General features: G+C 37.5%; 1 protein-coding gene across 1 annotated transcript in view; it reads right to left on the reverse strand.

Moving 5' to 3' along the window:
• Window positions 1–26052, reverse strand: part of LOC103710761 (uncharacterized) — a 70374-nt gene that overhangs the window by 8074 nt on the left and 36248 nt on the right. Inside the window, 20 exon segments of the mRNA XM_088718782.2 lie at window positions 10–355; window positions 457–530; window positions 621–1397; window positions 4919–5434; window positions 5618–5742; window positions 5869–5911; window positions 8814–9002; window positions 9908–10177; window positions 10320–10482; window positions 10837–11000; window positions 11204–11690; window positions 11787–12149; window positions 12232–12564; window positions 12645–12729; window positions 12855–13144; window positions 14391–14494; window positions 15324–15515; window positions 15613–16263; window positions 23688–23978; window positions 24113–24256. Of these exon segments, the coding sequence (XP_088574908.2) occupies window positions 10–355; window positions 457–530; window positions 621–1397; window positions 4919–5434; window positions 5618–5742; window positions 5869–5911; window positions 8814–9002; window positions 9908–10177; window positions 10320–10482; window positions 10837–11000; window positions 11204–11690; window positions 11787–12149; window positions 12232–12564; window positions 12645–12729; window positions 12855–13144; window positions 14391–14494; window positions 15324–15515; window positions 15613–16263; window positions 23688–23978; window positions 24113–24256 (5607 nt within the window).

Here is a 26052-nt window from a genome sequence, read left to right on the forward strand (position 1 = left end):
AAAACCTACCATATCACCAAGAGGAGAAAGGTCTTTAACAGGTCCAAAGCACTCCTTGCCAGGTTTGTTTATTGATGCTGAGAAACCCAAAAGTTTGAAGTTCAGTGCAGAAGCTATAGTGTATCCCCCAACCATTTCCTCTTCACTAATCTGCCAAAGAATTTTCTCAGTTCTTATGTTAGAATGAAATGGGACTGAAATATGTCTTTTCTCTCTTCGCCCTGAAATGTCAACCACAGAATATACAAGTGGTGGGCATCTTGCAATTGAAATCCAATAAGGAACATAGATTCTAACAATTCTTGCTATCAAACGATCCTTATCATAATTTTGTTCAAGAATGATTTGGACAATCCTGCAAAACAAATGGTAGTTTGTTTTCACCAAACTCAAGAAGATAAAAACCTTAAAAAGGCTGAAAGAACATGCAAAATAATATTTTGTCCATATACACACCTTTCAGAAAGAGAACTTCTCAGATTTATCATCTTCGATGGCATTCTGCTTGGATGTGATATAGGAACAGGCTCCTTCAGAGCAAGAAAATTTGTTAGTAATGATAATAAACTAAACACAACTTCATGACCCTCCAGTAACAATAAATCAAGAAAGAAACATACATGTATTGGTTGCCATCCCCCTTCAGGAAGAAGTGACAAATACAAGGGATCTCGCAGATCGGCATTGTAAATCTTGACAGTTTCACCCGGACCTAAAGTACCTTGGGAGCAAGTATTGTTTTCTTCACTCAATTGATTAACGGTAACACTATATTCAGCAGAAAGGGGAAGGTAATTGACTAAAGATATTGGTGAGTTGACAATAAGGTTCCAGTCATGAATGGGATCAGAATTAATATCTTTACCAATCTCTTTGGCATGTGTGCTTAAACAAAACCACAAGCCCTGAGAAATCTTTGAAGAAGTTCCATCTATTTGTGAACAAAACAAGAGGTTATCAGACTCTGTGAGAGCTGATACACAGATTTCAGGTGACTCTTCATTTCTTTCAGAAATCTCCGTCTGACCATGGTTCTTCAGTACAACACTCCAAGAATATTCTCTTCTATCACTAGAATTGTTTGGTTTTAATTGCAAGACATAGAATATTACGGGATGTGCCAAGCCTGACAATGGAAGAGGCATAGTATCACCAGGTTTCAATTGTCCAACTGAAATTTGATCATCTCCATCGCATACTATGCGTCTCCTATGCCTTATCAATTTTCTTCGCCTAGCATAATTTACAGAATTTATCTGATCGGATGACTCAGGCCACTTTAGATGTTCGGTATCTGGAGCATAAACCCAACCATCAGCCGTTCTTACAGATGTCATATCCACATGCCAATCATCAGTCCATTCCCAGCCATCTGGCAATTCAACAATGGATGCTCCCTGTGCAATAAAAAGAATGATGTTAGAGAAGTTTGCTGATCTCATAGAAGCATTTATCAACCATCATCGTTTGTTAATCTACATAAATCTCCTAATGTCAGACTAAGAGTAGCTTCAAAAAAAAAACACTATGTTGTTCACCATCATGGTAAGTGGGTTTTTCTCAATTGTTGGGGGGATGTCAAAAGAGACTATTAATTCAATAAGAGTCACCATTCATACATTCTTTATGATCTCCAGATGTCTAGAGATGTGACCAAAATAATTAAGCTTCAGACAGGTTGCCAGACAAAATCATTGATATATTTTAAATATTGGATGTTGCAATTTTACAGTATCCCAGCACCAAACATCGTGACTGCAGTTCCAACCTGTTGTATAGAATTTTTGACAATTATGACAGATGTATAACATGCACTCCAAGAGGGCAATGATGCTACCAATTCCCAACAAAATGATGCTATCTTTTGGCTGATCTATGACATCTTATCCACTTTACCACCCTCAAAGCATGACAAAGAGACTTGATGGGCATCGCCAGGCATCTCATGCTCCATAATCAAGTGCCTTGAGAAGGCATTTTATTAATTGCTTTCTTTCTTGCTTGAGCTCACCAGTTCCACTTCTATATTATTTTGCTTTGACTAAGATGCAAGTCCTGCATGAATCTGGAGTGCCTTAATTGTGGCTTGGGCTCACCAAAAGACCGATTTGTCTCTTTCTTTATTAACAAGTCCGATACCTTGGATAACCTTGTCCCAAGGTTCGCCGGACCGACTGTACCGACGTACCGGTTCGGTACTGGTTGGAACCGATACCGAACCGAAGATGCGCGTGGACGTCAAAAAAAAAACCAAAAAAAATAAAAAAACAACGCGTATGTGCGCGTGCGTCCGACGCGGACGCGTTAAATGCCACAAAGTGGCATTTAATGCCACTCTATGGCATTAAATGGCCCACGCGGGCTGGCGTGGTTCCAGCGTGGGAAATCGCGCACGGGCGCACGATTCTCCACTCGCGCGTCCCCGTGCAATTCCCCAAAAAAAAAAATACACGTCCGCGGAAGCGTGCGGACGCGTTAAATGCCATAGAGTGGCATTAAATGCCACTCTGTGGCATTAAGTGGTCCACACGGGCTGGAGCGCGAGCCGGCGCTCTTCCGCGCGCGGGAAAAACGCGTTTGGGCCAATGCGAATTAACCCGGTTCACACCAGTACCGGCTTGTACCAGCGTGAACCAGCCCGATTCGCCCCGTACAAGTACGGAACCAATCGGTTCCAACCCAGTGTAGATCGGAATTGTTTTTATATGCTGTACCATACCGGTGCCTATCGGCACCGGTTCGGTACAGGTTGAACCACCGATTCAACATACCTTGCCTTGTCCTCAATTTTAGCTTATGGCCCATCTTGAGTTTGATGGGAGATATGTTTTGCTTGATCTAAAATGTATATAGTTCCAAAAGTAAGGAGCCATATTTTATATTCGCCGTCCATTCCTCTCAAAAATGAAATAATTAAGACGCTATAATATAAACAAAAAGCTAAACACTCATGTAGACAAAATTTTATGCTAAGTTGCTAACATTATAGAGCCATTCCAAAATTTAGGACATTTGCTCCTATTATTCCGTTTTAGTTGTATCAAGAGAACAAAGACTTCCTGCTGTCTTCATAATTACTTTTCTTAAAAGACAAATTCTGACCTAATAAAATAAATTGCAAGTAGAACTGATCAGCTGAAAATCATATTAAGGGATGTAAAAATGGCGACTATAAAGAGGATTTTGTCCAAAATTGCCACAATTTTGACATGATCTAGATATGTTTTTTCTCTGATTGATTTGTATAGGTCTAGGAAAAGTAGATCAGAGCCAAGGAGGAGCATAAGGAAGCCTGTCTAAGTCTCCCATGCTCAACATGGACCTTTCTTGACCTAATTTGCAATTTGTCCTGATCGATAAACATAATGGACCTAGGCCAAGTATCTGCAGTGAGAACTGAAGTCAGGACTAACTGAGATCAGACCCACAATCTGCTGAGCTTGCTGAAATCTAAATTATCATAGGTTGTAAAGATGTAATGAACAAAGGTTTGAGAAAAGGCATTTTAATTTTTGCAGTTCAAAATACTATACTATATTTTAATTGACAAAATGCCAGCAAATGAGGTGCAAGTTAACAGCTATAGAGCGGTTCTGATATCAGATTCGGAAATTAATTCTTAAAAAATCATATTTCAAATACATGACTGGAACAATTTGAAACATAACCCACAATTCAAGTGACTGAATTAGGAAAAGATTCAAGTATAAGGAAACTAATTTACAACTACCAAACCTTAACTGCAAAACTTGCAACCAAGTTTTTAGGATCTTGTATTGCTTTCCCACTGGAATGGTACAGTACCACTATCGACAGCACATATCATCAAAACTGACAGTTTCAAAAAAAATGAAAAGCTACCGGCATGCACCAGTACAGTACTGTCCGTATGCATCTACATGCACCAGTATGGACAGGGAAAGGGTTTCAGCATCCCAGCACCTTGTACCAATGCCAATTTCTCACCAAATGATATAGTATCAGTTATACCATCCCGTTTCAGTGGTTTTTGAAACCATGCTTGCAACTATCCTACTGTACCCACTTTCGGAATATCATAATCATAGTGTAAGCAAATCCTGTAAGGAAATGTCCCTATAAAAAGCGAAAAGAGTCCTACTAAACAAGGACAAACATTCTCTTATATTCATGACCTTTGAAATTTTGGAGTAGCAACTTTATATACATTCCTTTGGTATTGAAAATTTTATAAATGTATCTACCTGCTAGCTCTGAGAATGCTCAGATTTAACCTAGAACAAATTCTATATTATTCATCTGCATTTCACAAGAACCCTAAGAGAAAATTTAGCTGCAAGAATATCATCATAGATGGATCTGATACCATGCATCTAATAAAGTGGCAATGCTAAAAAGTAATAAATCCACTTTGGACAATAAACTCTGATCTAAAAACATAATGATAATCATCTAGCCTTCTCCCGACTATTTGTATTCGGCTTTCTAGATCCTCATTTACAAGGTATTCCTATCTAGGACCACTTCTAATATTATTCCGAGTTCTCCATATCCTTCCTCACAACCTCCATCCATGTTAAAGGTCTTCCTCTTCCTTTTTTTATAACCTTCAACACAAACCCTAATCTACATATATAGGTACATTTGAATACACACATATTTATTGCACCCCAATCATTTGACACTCTATAACCCACATCTGCATCCATCTCCATTTATGCATGTAAGTGTTGTAAGTGAACCGGCATTTAGATGTATCTAAAGGAAATAATATTCAAATTTGTTTATATACATTCTCTTCAATATCTTATGCATATTATAAATTTGAAAAACTTTCATTAGCATAACAACAGTAAACATGACATTTCAAATGAACTAAGAAAAGTATATGGTTACATCAAAATTGGATATTTAGATCTAATGTATAAAATATTCTTACTTGATGTTCACCATCTGTAGGGCACTGGTCAGACTGATTGACAGATAGCAAGCATGGAGAGCAGCTAATCCAACCAACGGATGGAATGTACTTCTCTGTTTCAAAGAATTCATCGGTTCTGCTATTATCAGATTCTCTATCTCCACTCTCATTTTCATCATCCAATGACATTTGATTCTCAAAAGAACCTTTTGATTTTAGGCGCAGATGAATAACAAAATCAGTATTATTGGTAACAGTTACCAGCGACCGTATGTTGACATATCTGTTGCCATCTCTAACTGTTACTTCACTAGCAACAACATCGTTGCCTAACCTCCAACATGCTGCTGGTGCAGCATAATTTAGCCTCACAGTTGTCCAAGGTCCTTCCCTGGCAGGACTTATCTGAATAAATCCAGTTTTTCTGCCAGTAGCAAGATCCAGCTTCTCATTTTTTAACTCATGTCTGACAGAAAGCAGAACAGCACATCTGATTCTTCCATGAGATTTATCAGATGCATCATTTTGATGTCCCTGGTTCAGGATTGAGAGTATTGGGTCAAATAAATCTTAGTTAAATATGCTCAGGTTTGACAATATAGAAAGTAGGAGAATTCCAAGAGCATGTACTGGCTCACCTCTATTCCTGGAGCCTTAGGCAAAATAAAGAGTATTATGGAAAAGCTATCATTAATGAAGATGAAGAAATATACTCACCATTGTCTTTGCCGAGGAAAGTTCCTTCCAAGACAGTTTATAGTTAGGATCATATGAATTTGACCTTGGAGGGAGTTCACAAGCTATTTGTTTTAATGGTGCTGAATACATCCCTACAAGCTCACCTGCCAAAGCAAATTCCATGTTATGATGTACTAAATGATATCTCCAAGAAACATTACCAAAATCAAAAGTCTAAACAGTCTGATAAGAAGAGCGAAACAAGAAAGAAACTTCATAATGATAAATACCTCTTCCCATGTCAATTACAATGAACTCCACCATGAAATTATCCTGTATAGATTGGACAGACATATAGAAACATCAGAAAGTGTTCAAAAGAAATTTTAACTACACAAGTAAAACCGATATTACAAACATTTTCATGAAGCTAGTTTCGCAAAATTTCTAGAGCAACGTCAAATAAATTTGAAAGTTTCAGCCGAACTGTGAGTATTGTTAAACAGATTTTCTAGTTTTCCAACTGACTCAGAAATTACTGAAACGTGGTTATTGAAACTGACTTTTACATTTAAAGTATTAGTTCGATACTTCAATCATTTAATGCTTTCTACAGCAAAATTCTTGAGAGAAGCTCCAAAACAGTTCATATTCTGGGCAGAATAAAGGGCTGAAACCATTTATTTTGGCTATTTTAAACCTCAAGCTAACATCCTAGGTCAGTGGTATACCTGTGTAAGGGTTAGACAACTAGAACAACAAACGGAAATATATGGTCATTTGGATTAAAAAATTAAAGGGAAAAAAACTTATGGTAGGCTGTGCTTGTTTCTGTGTTAGTGCCAGAGTGCCTAATGCGAAGCTTTGGGTTCTGAGCAGGTGTTTGTTCTGCATAGTAAACTTGAGTCCTGACCAGTTCTGCTCTTTGTTTTGATGAAGTTGGTGCAGTTTGGGGCATTAAAATCATCATTAACGATCATTACCACTTAAATATTGCTCCAATGGAACACAAAGGGGCAAGTGGATGGCTCTGCTTTAAAGCAACATTAAAAAACCCACTCAAATGCGCATAGCAACTTTGGAGAGTCATAAGCCAAGTAAAAAAAAACATTTTTGCTGAACTGATAGCTTGAGTTCGTACTCTGGAGTTGCTTACACCAAAAGGCCAGAACTATACACTTCCACATTAAGTGCAGTTCAAAACCCTTTAACTGAGACAAATACAGCCTAAATTGCTACTGCCATTGGTAGGAATTTTGGTGTGCTTCCTATACAGACATATGGGGATGCATGGTGTAGGGTAGTTCTAACTGACACACATCATACATGAGATGAACCTGTTTTCTTTTTTGCTGGCAAAGGATTCTGGTATTTTAGCTTTCACACTTAAAAATAATTTAAACAAGCACACACATTGAACCTGGGGATTCTTCAACACCCCTAGAGCAGGGAACAAATAAAGCAAGGATTTCTTCCACCAATTGCCCTTCCAAGATCAACAGATATAAACCCAATTCTATAAGATCTAATACAATTTACTCCAAATATTAATATACAAAGTTTCATGGTGATCTACAATTCTACATAGATAGCAATGCCAGTTTGCATAAAAAAATAATCATTCAGGACAATATATAATGTATGAGCTTATTATTTATTTACATAAACCATTCGGTGTCAAAATTTAATAATATTTCAAAAATTTACATATTAGTTAAACTATAAGAAAATTATCAAGAAATATACCACAAATCTTAATACGTTAAACAGTTAAACTATTTTTCACTACCTTTGGCAATTCGTCTAAATAAATATGTACATATATATACGTGCATGGTGTGTGGGTGTGTTTGCATACTTATAGACATTGCTGTATGTTAAGTGTAGCTTGCTTGCTTGCTTGATGTTTGCTTAAGAATAATAGAGTAAGGACCCTTATGGGCAAGGTACACCATCTCGGTACCAAGCCCTGTACCAATGCCACTCTCCTATCACTGTGTCGATACGGTATGGTACAAGGCCGGTTGGGCGTACCGACACTCCGTACACCTCCTGTACCGTGTACTGATTCCGAACCAGTGCGGTACGGCACGCTTCGTACCACTCGGTTCGGTATGGTATGGTATACCATATTTATGGGTATGTGTTTAGTCTGATATTGGTTGTGCACTGAAAATTCTTGGATACTTATACAAAGCTAAGGAACTCAAGTGATACCTTTCGTCTAGCCTTTTTTGGATGAGTTCCCTAGTTATTACAAATGATATCTGAGCGAACCCAGCCCACAGCCCATGTCGACTAGAGGGCACTGCGAAGCATCTGAGAGTTAGTATAGGCCAATCATGGTGTGTTCATGAGCAGATTTAATTTGATGTGGGCTAACATGGTGAAGACACCAAGCATTAAATGGGAGAAGTATGGGAGGTCCGTCCCAAATCTGTTGTAAGTTGAGAAGATTTTGGGTATTGGCCAAATAACCCAAATAATACCATCCAACTAGCCTATGAGGTCTTAGGTTGGTACACAACTACACATAATAACTGATATTGTGCATTAGGCAATACACATGCTTTAAGTAGTTCTTATAAAACCTAACAAGCGCACAAAAGGATTCAAAATGAATGCAACTGAGACATGGACAACGATACTTGTAATTTTTCACTAATCACTTACGTTACATTGAACTACATAGCCCAAAACAAACTCATATTGGGGATATTGCAAACTAAAGTTGTTCTAAATGCACCAACCAGAAAAGTGATCACTTATGTGAAAAGAGAAAGCTTATCATCCATGTGAAAAGAAAAGCTCCTTAACACAATCTCATATTGCTTGATAGTGGAAGAACAATAAATACTCGAAGCAAGTTATGTCATCTCTGTTACTGTGTCAGTACGCCCAGTACGGAGGCCGGTTCGGCGTACCGAGTGTCGGTATACCCTTTGTACCACGTACCGGTATGAAACCAATATGGTACGGTACACTCCGTACCACCCAGGTCAATACAGTATGGCGTACCTTGACTCGAAGCAAATCTTTTATTGAGAATAATATTCAATAACAATGAAGCAATCCTTGATATTCAAAAGTTATCTTAATATTTCAAAATAATCAGAAAAGAAACATTGCAATCTTTAATCCATTTGAAACTGCTATTCATAATTTGAAAATGATTAGATAGTATCATTTTGAAGTACATCATGCTCATCTGGAAATTTGTTATGATTTTACATACCACTAAATCAACTTTGAAGAAAAACATTTCATTCCAATTCACCATGGCAATCCCAAACGAAGAATGCTCTGACATAGCACCACATGTCCGGGCACTTTGTTGCTGCAGTGGTGACTCAGCTGGAGGGCTTAAGAAAAGGCGAACCGCCATCATATATTGGCCAGTAGCCCTTCGTTCAGCTATTGGTAACTGCATATCATATAAGTGTTATGTTCACATCTAGGAAATGTAAAATTCTCAAGAGTCACCAACAACCTATGAGCTAGCAATAAAGTTGATTTAACTTTTTAGAAGTTTAAAAGTGAAATTAATGTAGAAGTAAATACAGCTGATCTGAGTTCAAAAAAGGATAGAACATCATAATATAGAAATATCGAAAATTTTATTGTATTTTGCACAAGTAGAATGTCTATATTCAGTAAGAACACATTGTAAAATGTACAGTTGAGGTACAATCCATTTGACAGGATTCAACCCCAAATCCTACTAGAGAAAAAAGTGTTGTTTCATCTAACTTGGGAACCAACCAATATGAACAATAATCTAAAGCATCAAAAATTCCTTAAAAAAATCAATAATAAATATGAAAATTTATTCTATATGCACTAAGCAGACAAAGAATAGAAGAAAGGCGTCGCTACAGTACCTAATGTATGGTATGTTATACAAATTCAGACTCCACATTGCATGATCTACATATCTCTAAGCACAAAATGGATGGGTTTGGATACCTTCAACCCATAAATCAAAGCAAGCTATTTAAATTTCCAATAAATGTTGCCTATTTTGCATTTATTAAATGTTCTTTCGAAAGAAACATTTATTGATTGCATAGGTAGAAACCTCCATAAGATTTGAGCTTCAAATTTTCAGGCTTTGAAGCTGTAGATCATGAATAATAATGTAAATTTGAAGCTGACCTTTTGCTATTTGTCTATAGCCAAGGAACCTGAACATAATGAACAGGTATTTCAAGAAGCAAGTTTGACAATTACATGTTTCAAGTTTAACAAGGTGTATTAACGTGCTCCTATGCATCTTTGGTGGGAGAGCTGCAATCATTTCTATGAAACACAATAAAAATGAAACTTTACCTCAGCATCAGCAATAACTATTGTCACCATTGACCGAGATACTCTACCAGGTTTCTGTTTCAAGTGTGAATCCAACATATTTTTTGAAACCGGAACTTTTACAGGTTTATTATCTCCTGATGGCATCTTGATGATGTTTGAAATCCTGTTGAGTTCAGTAGCCCTTATATATATGTCCTGACCGAGCTTGTTTTGCGGGATGATGTAATAATTTTTCCTATGATGTATGTCAATGATAGACTGCTCACTATATGTAGGAGAAACTGCTTCCTGAAGAGAAAAAGGAGAACGAATCAATACGCACATCACTTCTGTAGACAAGATATTAGAACTTGAGACATCACAAATTACACTCATAATGAATTTAAAATATACATAAAGAGGGCTGTTAGATGAAAAAGACATCACTCACTCTATTTTTATATGATTCATCAATATGACTAAGATTGTTCCAGCTAGAGTAGGCTTGAAACATCATATTTGCATTAGAAACAGAAACATTTAAATTCAAATCTCGGGTAGAAGTCATGCGGAGGTGGGTAGCAGCACCTGGTGCATTTATATCATACTGATACCTGTAGATCAAGGTTAGCAAGTTGTCATATTAGTATGAACATGGTAACATTATTCTTACAGTGATGACATTGAACAAAAATATGAATAAGTAGAACTTCAATGGATATTTATTGCATGATACTGATCCAAACAGCTGATTGGGCCATTTAGTTCTACCATAAATATTACAGAAATCTAAATACGAATACAAGCTAGCAAGTGATTCTCAGCTTTTTATATTTTGGAGATGGGATAAAATATTTGCACTATTTACCAGCTGAAGAGCCTTTATATTAGTGCATATAGACCTTAAGAACTGATAATAGTAGACCAGAATACCATATGCTAAATTCACAAGTCATCGTTAAAATTACCTTAGAAATCCATCCATTGGTTCAATGAGGGGCTCCCATGAATCATACTTGTCGTTAAAAGATCTTGCAGACAAGGAGAAACTCATAGTGGAATTCAAGTAGTCAGGTCTCCCATGTAAACTAAATGCAACGTCCTCAAAAGACATGTTAAATAGTGGAACCATCTGCACAGTGCACAGAAGTCACTAGAATAATCGATGAGGATACAGCATACTGGTCTTGCATGTGTTGTGTCATTTAATACTATCATGGCAGGTAAAAATTAAAATGTAGAAGCACATACATGGTAAGATTATGTTCGGCAATCAAACTAGAGACATAAAACATATTAAATAAAGCTATAGTTGTTCACATCAGAAATCCTCACCAATCCTCCATAGTCATCAAAAATTGCTGTAGAGAATGTTTTAATTTCTGCATCAATCACAGTATTATCTGAGCCACTAGATACAGTAGGATCTGCTAGCTTTAAAGCAAATCTTTTTGGAGGCTTTCTGAATCCACTTCTAACAAGAAACATGCCCAGATCAGCACCAACACTCCACAAGCTAAAAGGTCCTGAAACCTTGCTATCGGATGTATCCCATATACTCTCTTCAGCAAACTGATCTCCTGTTACCATGTCACTGCGGATACACCTCAATGAGCTAAACTCATCTTGCTTAGGTGATCCCTTAGATGCAATACATCCTAAGGCAACAAATCCTGGAGGAGCCTGAGGCAACCAGAAAGAAATACTTTCAACACCTCGATGCTTCTTGATATGGCCAACAAGTTGAAAATCTTGAGGGGTTTTCAGAAAAGTGTCATCTCCAGTATCATGAAGCACAATAGCTGAATTTGGAGGTTCATGCCTGTATTTCAATAATTACTTGAAAGTTAGATCAAGGTCGAGGATATGATTAAACAACGTAAGTTAATAGGAGGAAATATATCAGGGAGATATCCACCCTTGAACAGCAAGATCACCAAGATAAACCATTCCATGTGGGACCACTGGCCTCCATATTGAGAGCTTCTTTCGGGAAGTTGTCCCCTGATTCCACCAGATCAATTTAAAACTTGCTACAGCTTGAAACAGGCGACCAGAGGTTAAGAGTGCAGATCTCTCAAGCCGACGAGCATGATCATCATTTGTTGGATTATCTTGGAGAACAGAATTTTTAGTAGTTTGAGAAGATGGCTCTAAATAACCAAAAATCATATGTCGAAGATCCCATGGTTTACTAGTCAAGTTCATATCTTTTGGATCTGCAGGCAAAAAAGATCCGAAAGAGTTCTCCACTCGCCAAAATGCAATATTTGCAGAATTCCTGTAATACATAGAAGAACTGTGAATTTAAGTTTTAGAGTTTTTACAATTTTATAATTGAAAATTAAATTATGAAAGTATACAATTCACTTAAGCTAAGTGCAATGCAATCCTTCAAGGCACATGGAGACACCAAAGAAGACAAAATGCACAAAGCAGCGGACAATGGTGGTTGAGTATTTCCAGCTGAAACCACACAGCCAACTGCGACATAACCTTTAGGTGCCAGAGGGAACCAAACAGAGCAGCTGTTGCATTGTTCACCACTGTCATTTTTTGAAGTACTTATCCAGTTGTGATGGCCTTTATCAGCACTCTGCAGGCCACATCGCCAAATTAGCTTGTAGGACACTGGCCTCTTGACTCTTACAAAACTGGTGTTTACAGCAAGAACTCCTTTTGAAGGTGGTTCATTCCTATTACAAAAAATAACAGTAACTATGAATAAAGAATATCAAAAGCTTATACATTGAAATTGGCAAAGAGATATACGAACAGTGGGGTTAAGCAGTCTCCAAGAACAGCAAATCCAGATGGCGCACGTGGTCTCCAAAAGGCATATGTTTGGTCTTTCCGGTGATCTAATATAAAGAACAATCTCAATGAGCCTCAGTGGAAATAAGCAACCTAGTACACAAAACAACTCTTTTCCCCCTATTTTATGCACCCTAGGCTATCAGGGAACCAAATTTCAAGTCTGGCTTACTCTGGATTGTTCCGATTTTGTCAAACTGAGAGCAAACCACTGAAACTTTCTTGGATGACATCCTTAGAAATGCCAAAATATCTTCCTCAACAGCTAAGAACAAACTCAGGATGCTGAAGGAGAAATTCATAAATATATCAGAAACAGCAAGATGTATATGAGTTTTCCCAGAGGCCTTCGAAAATTTTACGCAGGTATCAAAAGGCTCCAAAACCCTGATCCCATTACTCTCCACCTTTAGACCAAGAACATTTCCACTCATTTCGAAGCTGTCACCCTTCATCACAAGCCTGCAGCATGAATTGTTGATACAGTGCCCATGTTCTAATATTTTTTGCTGAAATCATAATTAGCTTAATATCCTAAAATATCACCAGAAATGTGAATAGTGATCAAATAAATAAGGAAGCATGAGTTTAACTTAAAAAGGTTACAGCTTGTCATGATCATTAGATAGATAATGTATGTTACAGCTGTCCTTCTTCGACATAAAATTGACGAAGTGCTTGTTTGTCGTTAAGTGTAGACTTATCAGTGATTGATTTATTCAGTGTTTTAATTTTAATTTTTTTTTAATGATCACGACACGTTTAATGTGTATGTTGAAAAGTGCAACACTGGTAAATAGGTGATGTGTCCTTAAATCTTAAGAAGTGGCCGCAAGTCATAATATATAATTCTTAAACAAGCTCAAACAACAACAAATATCCACTTCCAATATCATTATGGGGGGGCAAAGGGAGTCCAACTTTCCATCTACTTTTTAAAATCTAAAATCAAAGAAACTGATAAGTATCTAAGTGTCTGACATGTATTTGATTCACCAATTTCAATAAAGATGCTTTTAATAAAATGTGAAGTATCCAAGTGACGCTGGCACATGCAAAAACAAATAAAAATATAAAAAATAAATTAATCTTTCTGGTGCAACATGAAGGTTCAACAGGCTATCAAAGCTATGTTGAAGGTAAAATCCTGTGCAAACATAAGGAAGCTTAATAAGCTGCCCCTCCAAAGGCACATAAGAAACATCTATTGCTCAAAGGCTTCAACCACTTGCTGATAATATGCTCTTTTCCTACGCATTTTATCATTCCAGACACTTTTGCACTGACGATTTGCATCACCCATGTCATTACCAAGTATATGAACAGCCAAAAAATGACATCGGGTTGGGAACCAACCTTCTATGGGTTCACAATCCTCTTATTCAGCCCTTTCTTCATTATATCTCTTTGGTTTCTACCCTTCAATTCTTATCATTTTGGTAAGAATGAATGCTAGAATCTCTGTTCCATGTACACCTAGTTCACTACTTGATGTAGAATTTCTTTCCTTATCCCAGAAGTTCAGCTGATTAATATTTATTTGGCTTGTAAACAACACATAATAGCATACAGCAGAAATAACTGCAAGACTAAATGACAAAAATGACAAAATTTTGTTGACGTTATTTAAACAGCAGATAATATGAATCCAGTGAAGAACACTCAGCCCAAAGGAATCTATAATTTAGATAAATGACAAAGTATAGACCTGCAAAATACATCTAGATTGGCATGCATGACTTTTGTTGACAGTACCAACGATTCACTAACATCCTTCGACGTGTTGTGAAATGTAAGCTCTGGGCCAATAGCCTGGAAAAGACAAAATCCACATTAAAATGTAATATTACTTACCTTCTTGTAGGAAAACAAGTATTTTGAACAAAAGAATAACTCAACAAAACCACAAACCCATGGCATGTAAGTATGTATGACTAGGCTTTTTGACTTCTAAATCAAAACTAATGTCATATCCACTTTAGCATATTCAAATTAGACTAACTAATTTTGCAATTGCAATATTCAGGAAACTGAAAAGCGCCTATCCTTGTAGGTCAACTTTTTTGTTTGCACAGTTTTGCTCCAATTTTTCCATTATAATAACCATATAACAGAAAAGAAGAGAAAAGAAATTATAAGATGAAATGTGACAGAGAATGCATTAGAATATACAACTCAACTGAAAATATATCTTTTCTAACATTAGCAGAACATAACATCAAAATCAAGGAGCATGTATTCTGGAAATTAAAGGCCTCTACCTCCACAAGCCCCTCTTTAGTACACACAACATGCCATGCTGTAATTTGCTGAACATGGTCATTATTCTGGGACCAGGATTGCAAGTCCTAAGTAGTTTTGTAGTTCTAAACTGCAAAGTGCAATCTAGTTTCATAAGCCTGCACTTCTAGTTCGAAATTTTGTATTTTAAGGAAAAAATGTTTTAATATTATTACAATAAGCATCTGCTTTCTTCCAAATAATTAACCATGGTTCTTGGTATAAACCAAACTAATTTGTTTTCCTTTTCATTTCTACAAGATAAATAATCTCAGCGCAAGGTATGCAATAATATATTACAAGCATATCTCTAACTAGATAACTTTTAAATTCCAAGCAGACATAATCTGAAAAGGAATACCTGCAGCTCGATAACAAACTCTGCTGAGCCATCAGCAGCACCTTTTGGAATGACTAAACTATCAGTCCTTTCCATGTGAGAATTCAGAGAAGCACCTTTATTTCCTCTCTCCAGGAAAACACAATCATCTTTTGAAACTGAATAGCTGCTATCAGTTCCAAGAAATATACAAGAATCTAAATACTCCCCATTCTGTAAAATGATATGCATGATTAGATCAAATTTGACCCAATTCTAAACAAAATCATGAAGAAATAAAATAAAAATGCTGCAATGATAGATGCAATACCATTATGGTAACATTTTTAAATTGCAGTCTCTTGCCATTGCCCACATAAATAATGGTTTCTAGGCTGGGACTAGAGAGATTTTTTCCCTCTTTATCCTGTAAATATAATTTGCCACCATTTCCATCGTATATAAAATGATCAAATCTTTCATCATCAACAATCAGTGGTTTTTGAGGTGAAAGAGAGAATACTGAATCAGGTTGAGTATATAGTGGACGATGAAGAATGATTGCATCAGTTATGTGCAAAGGGTCACTATCGTCATCATCCGATAGCATGCTACGAACTGATGGAACAAAGAACTCAACTATAGCTAGTATAAAGTCAAGGGCCACAAGCAATTTTGGTTTTTGGATACATAAAGAAATATTTGTTGAGGACTTTCTAAATGTAGCATCAATTATAAGCATCGAGGGTAGTGGTTCAACGCCATGTTGTTTTTGTACTTTTCTTTCTGCAGAATCAATCGATGATTCGGCACCATCATAGCGAAGAGATGTGTGTCCGGTAGTCCCAGATTTTCCTATTGCAAGCCTGAGTTCTTCTTTGGTTCCTTCACGCTCATCAATGACAGAGAACCCTTTTAGTGTTGCAAAAAGAAAACCCTCCTCAAGTGTGTTGGATTTGTAAAGAACCCATGCTCCAGTTGCCTGCAAAAATCAGATAGTTATGTAATTCAACAGAATATTGAGTGAGTCTAACAATGTAAACCTAACATAGAAGTGCAACCTTACAGTTCAGATCTCAGATAAAATCTTATGATTGTTAAAGAAGAAAGCCAGTAAATGACTTGCCATTCTCAAGTCTTATTGTAAAACAAAATAAAGATAATAATCTAATAGGAGACCTGTTATATGGCCTTGTTTGTGAGTGGTAAAACACCAAATGGTCTTACCTACACTATACATAATGGAAACTTTGGTCATGACCACCAGTTATCTGTTAAATCTACAGCACATGACAGCATGCACGTGAGGGCAATAGTATATATAGTAGAGAGAGAGGTAGAGAGAGATTGCTCTCTGCAATAACCATCCTCACAGCCCACAAGTCCATGCATGCCACATGTCTACTACAGCTAACCAACAGGCCCATCATTCATTTCAACCTTTCTTCTTCTGATCATCTTTTCCGCTAAAAACCAATGTCTGAGATCCCTTTCAGTGACTCTTGCTAGTTATCCAAGCGATGTAAGTCACTTAAATGTTTCTCTATAAAAAACAAACTCCTAGCCAAGGTTCTCAATCTCAGTACCATGCCCCCATATCAACTCGTCCAGCCGGGCAACCGATACGGTGCCCAATACTAATTCCACCGTCGTTGCCTGATACGAACCAGCATGGGCCAATACGGCATAACATGCTCCTAGGCCTATGTGTTTCCAGTTCCACAACACCACACTCTAGGCCAAGAATGGATAGTGCATTACCTGTTATAATGGCCCCTTCAAAACTATATTTGACATCAACTAAAGAGGTTACTATTTCTATCAAGGTTCGATGTCTCGGTATCGGACCCCGTACCAGTGCCACACGAGCACAGTGTCGGTATGGTACGGTGCTATCGCCTGGTTCGGTACCGATATGGCGAACCATGATTTCTATTGTTTTCCCAAAATAAGCAAAGATTAACATTATTTGTGAACGGATTTTATTATTTAAGAAAAGATGATAGATTATAGAAAAAATATATCTGAGTCATTATACATGAAAAACATAAAAAGAATAGTTTTTCTGCTAGGTGCAAAGATTTGGTGTCCATAAACAATATTTTAAATAGGTAAACAACACATATATAAATAATAACAATTCCTCCAATCTAATGAATATTTTTTTCTCTTGATCATTCTTTGCTTTTTCTTTTTTTTCCCCTCAGCAAGATGTATGCATGGGAAATGGAGGCAAACACATAGCTAGAACGGATTTGACTCTTTTTTTTTTTTTTTTGAAAACACTTAAACTATCTTCATCAAAAAGGAAAATGCTTAAACTATATATGGAAGATCTTTTCCCTCAGCAAGATCTTTTTTTATTTTTATTATAAGTTTTATTCCAATTTGAACCAGTTCCATAACAATACGTTATAGTGTTTTTTTAATTAAAAAATAAAAAAAAAACATACAGGTGAGGTCAGTATAAGACAATTTAAGGCTATATAAGTCAATAGGGGGTAGAAACAAGATTTAGGGGTGTAGTGGAGTTACCCTGTACTGGTCACCAGCCGTTGCAGTACACACAAGCTATTGTAGGCAGTGCTACAATTAAGGTTCATCGTACCACACTAAATCAGACGGTACAAAGCATACTGTATTGTACCAATTTGGAACCAATATGCAATACAGGGGGTGTACCAACACTCGGTACGCCAAACCAGCCCCGTATCGACAGTGATAGTGTGGCACCGGCACGTGGCTCAATATCTAGAAGGCATACCTCAACTGCAATATTTGATTGTGCAGAATAGAGGTATAGTGCCTAATCTCTAAAGAGAAGAAAAAGAGAATCTCATACACATGAAAGCAAAATGTTCCACCCAGCTTTAAAAGAATGGTTTAATATATTTAGTAATACGTGACAATAACATGCTTGAAGATGCAGAGCATGACCTTCAACAGGGTTCATTAGCTCAATTTATTCAGAGACTTCAAGAAAACATCCAAAACAACATAAGTTTTTTTTTTTTGATTGAACAGAGCTCATATCCATCTAAAGTGTATACCAGTCATATCAAATAATAAAACATCCCAAAATGAAGACAACTAAGGTTCGTCGTACCGGTACCGAACCCCGTACTGGTGCCACACTACCATAGTATCGATATGGTATGGTACGCGGTACACCTGACGTACCGAGTGTCGATACGCTATCAGTACCGATACCGGTACGAAACCGGTACAGTATGATATGGTACGTCCGGTACCGCCCGATACGGTATAGCATACCATGTCGGACAGTATAGTTGCATATTCCATCCATAAAGTACCGTCGGAGTTCTCCGCAATAAGATGCCACCTAGTAAGTTGTTCTATTCACCACACAATCAACATGCGAAGCGTGAAAGGAGACATATTTCCTGGACAAGGTGCAAATATATTCAACTTAAACATAAGTCAATCTTCAAACTGTGCCAGCTCAAAAAATATGCACGAAGCAACTCCATGCACTGCCAAGCATCATATTCAACTTCTCCATTTTGGGAAAACTTTATAAGCCTTTAATTCTCTTTCAAGCCATAGGAGCGAGGAAAGTGCTTTAGAAAAAATGGCAGATCTGTGGACCTCAGTATTGGAGCAAGAAACATTATGAGGTGTTTAAATGAAGCTTTCCTTAAAGTTTAACAGGTTCTCCAAACAAACTTCCCTCTTCGATGGTTGTATGATAATATCTTGACCTTTAGGCATGAGGCAAAAAATAAGCAAGATAGTTGTTTTAGTTTCCAAGAAACAAAATACAAATTTTTTTCCTGCATTAAGCACTCTTGCTTATGGCATTAATAGTCAAAACTTTTTTATTTCAATTTTAGATTGTCAAAGGAAGGTCCATCACCTAACTTCTCAAGGGAAACCTTCTGCTTAGATTGGCTTAGTACACATACTTTTAAGACAATAATTAGTTCGAAATCTAATACATACTTTCTGCAGACCTCAATCTTGAAGCAAGAAATATTACGTGGCTTTTAAATGGAGCTTTCCTTAAGGTTTACAAGGTTCTCCAAACAACTTTCCCTCCATGATGTTTGTATGATAAGATCTTGAGCTACAGGCAAGAAGCAAAAAATAAGCAATTAAGTTGTTTTAGTTTCCAACAAACAAAATTTACAAATAATATTGTTCCGTACATTAAGCATTGTTTCTCATGACATTAATACTGAAAACATTATTTTTAATTTTAAATTGTAAAAGGTTCCTCACCTAGCTTTCCAAGGGCAATTTTTCATTCACATCATCTTAGCATACACACTTTTAAGACAACCATTAGCTTGAAAAAAAGGTTCGCCATCTCGGTACCAGACCCTGTACCGGTACCATCCTATTGCAGTGTCAGAATGTGGTATGGTACAAAACAACGAGGTGTACCAAATGTCAGTACAGTATGCTTGATACCGTATAGTATGCTTGGTACGGTATCGGCTGGTATGGCAAACCTTGCTTGAAACCAAGGTTCGCCGTACCCCCAAACTAGGCGTACCATGCCGCTCGAGGGGCAGACCAGTTTGATTATACCCTCCATTCGAGAAATCGATAAGGACAAGGGAGAGGGAGAACGGGAGAGATGAAAAGAGAAAGGGAGTGGAGAGAGAGGGAAAGAGAGGGAGGAAGCGAGAGGGAGAGGGAGGAGGATGGCCGGAGGAGGTTGGTGGAGGGCCGGGGAGGAATGCCGACTTCACTTAATTTTCAAAATAAAAAAGACCCCCCTCTGGGACCCTTGTTTCAAACGAAAAAGGGGAACCGGAGGGCAAAGCCCTTCCTCCACCCCTTCGCGCCCCTCCCCGGCCCTCCACTAGTCTCCTCCAACAGTCCTCCCTCCCTCCCCACCCCCCCTTCCTCTCTTTTTTCTCTCCCTCCCTCCCCCTTTCTCTCTTTTCCTCGCTCATGTTCTCCCTCTCCCTCGCCCTCCCCTAGCTCTGATGTGTCAATATAAGCCCGGCATGATACCGTACCAAACAATGCCACCAAATAACCAATGCGAGTCCTGATACTAACACAACGATTTTTGCTTGAAACCTAATAATTTTACCAAGGAACCTCCTCACAGGTCCTAGGTTAAAGCTCCTTGACTTTAAACATCGGGGCAAATGTTAGCACTCAAACGTACCAATATAGGGTCCAACATCTCTCTCAGAGTCAGTGACCAAATTCATGCCCCTTTCTAAGAACTAGTGCAATCCCTACAAGAATCCAAATTTAATATTGCAAGAAAAGGTAGCAACTGGACAACCATCTAATTACCTACCAACATCCCCTTTCCCATGTCCATTCCAATACATATACCAACTTGTAAGGCCACCATACCAAGAAAGTTCCTTTATGGAGAGCTAAGATGCTATCACAAACTAGGCTCATACAGCTGTGGAGCAACCATCCGCAATTACCCTAAACATAAAAGCCATATGAAATAAAAGGAAGATGACAAGGTTTACTATCAGGAATCACTTTCAAGCAAGATTTTCTGCATCGACCTGATAAGGTACTGTTATGATAAGGGATCTTGACACAGTACTGTACCAACACATAGTACAGCTGCTGATTCACCTCCAACAACATACTATATGTTGGTACAAGGGTGCATCCTATGAAGAATCAACCCTTCCAGTACTAATAAGCCACCAGTACGAGGTCCAATACCTAGTGAAATTCTGAAACCTTCCTTTCAAATTTCAACAAAGAAACAAGTAATGAGTCCAGGCTCGAAAAACAAATTATCACAAAGCCTTCTTAAAGTTCACATTGCAAATAAGTCCAATTCTCACCTAAATCTTATTAAAATGGATACACCTATGAGCTACTAAAAATCAATTCCTTCAGTTTGGTTGCCAGTTATAAGCAAGACAAAGATCCAATTAATTATGACCGTCTAGTTGGTATAGCATCATTGATCAATTTTGTTGGACAGCAATTTTTCAGCTGGTTCACATGCTTCTTTTTCTTCAGGTTGAGAACGCAATAAGTGGAATTAAATTGGTCGATAAAACTCTCTTCTGACTATTAAATAAAGATGTAATATTCCCCTTCATCAAAAACTCACACTCAAGCCTGCTAGGTGAAAATGACAAGATCCTATCATTCACCAATAATCCAATATATTATTTCCAATATTTTATTTTCTTTAAACAACAATGCAGCTATGAAATTATTCCTTGATAAACTCTCCCATAAGCATCTCTTAGTTTGAGTGAGACCATGTATATAGGAGAGGTTTTGACTTCTCCACAAGAAATTGGAGAAGAGCTTATCAAAAAGAACAGCTCAATAAATTCTACCTAAACAAGCTTCTAATGCTCCACAAAAAATCACCCCGATCAGGAGGCATCAAGATAATCATGTATTTCTTCCTACCCACAAAGTCAGTTTCCTATCCCCTTTCATAGCCTTTAAAAAACTCTACCAAAACCTTTCAACATAAACTGAAAAACCTCCGACTAAAGTAGAATTCAACACCATAAAGCTCAAATGGATAAAAGTCAAGACTAGATTAGAGTTGTCACCAAGCTGATACGCTAAAATGGAGGACGACCATGTATGTAAAACTTCACGGTCAAAAACTCAAGTATTCTTTTAACCAAGAATTTACTAAGAATATCATTACCTTTTTCGAAGACAGGTCTGGTCCATGACTGTCTTATGCCCCCAACATTGACCCGGGACAGCTGCACTTCAAATTACCTCAGTTTAGAAAGCAACGATTAAGGACCAAGATAAGGGGGCGTCCTGCCTATCCAACCCTTTCTGCAAAGAAGGCAGGTCAGGATCAGGACCTGATCCCACATCATACAAGATGCCCAGCCTATCCCATTGTGGTCTCGCATGAGAAACAATGGGACCATGAGCGAGATGTACCAGCTAAAGATCATGCATCTATCCCCTCTTTTCAAATTAAAGATAGATCGGGCCCCACTGTCTCCTGCAAGCATGTTCTGTTGAATCACAAGCATGAGATCCCAAACCAATAGAAAAAGAAGAGAGAAAAGATAGAAAGAGAGGAAGGGAGAGGAAAGGAAGGAGAGGAATGTCACGCAGCACCCAAATCTAGGATCTAGACAACCAAGTTTGGGTTGCACGACACCAGAAAGCACAGTCAGGGTGAGCAGCCCCTTTTTTTTGCCATTAATTTGGCCAAAAATCAATATAAATAGGGGAAATCATGTCAATCTTTCTGTTCGGCATGAAATTATAATTTGTTCTAGGATAAGGATCAAGCTGCAAACTATAATTTCTACTTTTTCTTCAACATGTATTTTATTTTTATAGAATTATAATATTTTCAGGATAAATTAATTATTAAAAATAATAAGAAAATAATTTTGGAAAAAATGTATATTATTATTGTTATGCACATCCTATTTAATTTTTGCATGCTTTGGATAAATTTCAGGCCAATTTATCAGAAAATATTATTTTTGAAGTCTAAATACATTTCAAAAATAAAATAGTAAAACCTCTAAGATAAATGAAAAAATAAAAATACAAAAAGAGCATCCAAAGAAAGTACTGGGATGTCCCACCATCTCAAATGTGAGGGGGATGTGATATGTCCCGTTCCATGAAAACACCGACACTACCCTGTCCAACAAGATTTGAATCTTTGTTAGAAAGTCACCGTCCCCTTATACTACTATGCCCAAAAATACTGAATCTAGTGGTTCACAAGGTCTTCATCACAACTTCATTAGGATAACCAGGAGGGAAAGAGCCAAACGGAATCCACAAAGAACTAAAGGCTAGACATTCCAATCAAGCCAACAGCAAGGAACGCACCAACACCCTAGCTTCTTGCACAACCAATAGGGTGAGGGTCATATCAAAGTATCAAACCATAATTTCGTGGCTAAAATCTAGAGATTACAAATATTAACCACATAATGGACCTTTCACCATTAACCTATAAAGTGTGGCTGCTAAGAGACCACTGGATGCACTAGAGGTAGAGGGGAAACACAACTTCTCCTGCTGTCCAGAGTGGTATAGAGATAGAGGGAAGGTCAACACAACCTTTCCCAGAGAAATTAAGCATCTAGTTGCTAACATCTGCCAGGAAGACACTAACATTTTGTCTCATACATACATCACAATCATTCCAAATAGACAATCCCAATAAAAGTATATCTAAAATAGTCAAGAAACTGCTTCAACTGAGAAACAAGGTGCGACAAATTAATTAGTTTCTTAGCATTTTTCTATTTAATGGGAATATATTGTTCAAAGAATAGAATACCATGTGAAATTCAATCACTAAAAAGAAAGATATACAATGTCAATTCCGGTGCTTTCACCTTCATAATTTCAGAAAACATGCCAATGACATGATAAAGAACAACAAAAATATATAACACAATTGCAAGAAAAACAAAGAAGTACCTGCACACTAGCTAGAGATGAATCTCTTGTTCTCCCTGAATGCAAAGAAAGCTCAATCAAATCTATGGCAACAAGAACTTTCATTGTCAACCATGTTTCTCTTTCTTGAGATTCAGAAGCAATAGCGCCTGGATCAACAGAAGCCTCAGGCACCATAACATCACCCACAGACATTCCAGACCCTTTGTCCAGGGCAGGTATAATATGCGGAGTCTCGGAGAAATTGGATAGTAAACATTCTGTAGTTATTTCATACTCTCGATTGGATAAAGCTGCTTTAAGGACTTCTATCTGAGAAAGAATGACATATAATAAAGTAATGCCAATTAAATGGAGCTTTCAGGAGATTCTGCCAATAGAATAATAATGAATCCAGTAAAATCACATTAATAGCAGAAATGCTTCGCAAGGGAAAATGCTATTACCCTGATGGCCGCCTCTGTGGTTGGAATCTGATGCAATAGATCACGCAGTGACCTCTGAATGACAACAGAGAGTCCTTTGACATCTTGAATGATACTTTCACCAACTACCATGCCAGTACCAACAATCAGGTTGATGTCCTTAACCTGCACTAACATGAATGAGCAACCTTTTTGTTGAAAAGTTAAAACTAATGAAAAGATTGATACTGGGAAAGTTATTTGTTCAGCACAATCATGAATTTGGAAAGAAATTAATGTCATAACTAGAAAAACATAACTGCCTACACATGGTACGCCTGCAGGACTGTAAAACTTCAACAAACAACACAACTAACCCACAAAATAATAGATTTTGTAGATATCATCACTGAATACAGTTTCATGGTATCAAACCAAGCTTAAAGTTTCACATTATTTTAATCATTCAATTAAATGTATGCATATGTAAACATACCACACAAGGACAGGCAGCTTAAGGATGATAAGCAGCCATCTGAAAGATAAACTAAGATTCAAGAGATGCAATTAATAGTCTAGCTTTGGTTTCATCTGGATTCTAGACCATTATTTATTATGTTGGTAACTGAAAAGTTTCTCTTTGGAGTTTCAAAACATGTCACACACTTGTGCCTACATTTTGATGCCTATTACCTAATATATTACACATTTAAGGCAAAAAGATCTGAGCAACGTATCATGATCAATAACACTGCATGCAGATAAAGAGGATGAACTCAAAAACCAAATGCAGATCCATCATCTGAAGCAAAGGCACTCTTTGTCAATCATCAGAACATGGTGACCAAGTAGCTATTGTCACCTGATAGCAGACTCAAATATACAGGTGCTGATGGACTTGGTCATTGGCCACCTCAGCACAATCTAAACTGGTTCAAGTCCAAGTATGACTCCTGTGAACCAAATCAGCCAGAAAATGTGCTCAGCTTAACGACGAATCAGGCTTGGCTAATAAGAAATCAGCCATGCCTATACTATATCCATATACTATATTAACAATAAAATCTTGGTACCGGTACTTGTACCAGTCAGGTTCCAATCTTGATATAATGCTTGTATGTACCATACTGACACCAGTACAGTAATTGGTGCCAACACAAAAGCCAGCATTATTTTTTATTTTTCATGGTACCAATATGAATAGCATACCAAGTACCAGCCCTTCACCGGTCTAGTTCAATATGGCTGATATGGACCAGGTTTTTTATATCCAAGATAATAGGTTCATACAAACTACGAACTTCCCATATCTAGCTTTACTCATGATTTTGAGTCTTACATGAATTTAATGTAGTTTGTCTTGTCATGCCCTATGCCAAGAAGCCCAAGACAACAATAGGTCAAGTTTCCCTGCTGGCAAAGGAAACAGTTCCTAGAAACTTCGAAGTTGTAACAACCCAAGACCTCACCTGAAAAGCTTAGCCAAAAAGTTACTGACAGAGGTCCTTGGCCCTGCCCAAATATTCAAGACCTCCCCAATGCACGAATGATGTGGGACTAAACACACCCATAAGGGTCCACATAGTATCAACAAAGCAATCTTACATTAGAAGACCAACTATAAGGCATAGCTTAAGTTGCTATCACCAAAGAGAAAAAAGCCTGACTGAAAATTGATCCTCTTTTAAATAAATATTCCAACGTGATAAGCTGCCTTCTATTTGGCCATGACTTCGCTTAGAAGTTTAAAAATGTAAAACCCGGGTTTGATTCACAAGACTGAGTCAGCCAAGGCCGCAAGATTGGAATTTCAAGGAGGCCCAGGCTGGCGGAAATGGCATACCTGTGGTACGTATTCTCAACCACATTCGCTGGAATATGGTTGAAGTGAAACCAGGATCCAATAGCTCGCTATATATTCTTCTTTTTATCCTTCTTTAGCATTGAGTCAATCCTCTCCTACTTCGAATCCTTGCTGGAGA

This window comes from Phoenix dactylifera, chromosome 3 (genome assembly GCF_051530095.1).
Source record: "Phoenix dactylifera cultivar Ajwa chromosome 3, Ajwa_hap1_PhDact_Kaust_v1.1, whole genome shotgun sequence".
Taxonomy (NCBI): domain Eukaryota; kingdom Viridiplantae; phylum Streptophyta; class Magnoliopsida; order Arecales; family Arecaceae; genus Phoenix; species Phoenix dactylifera.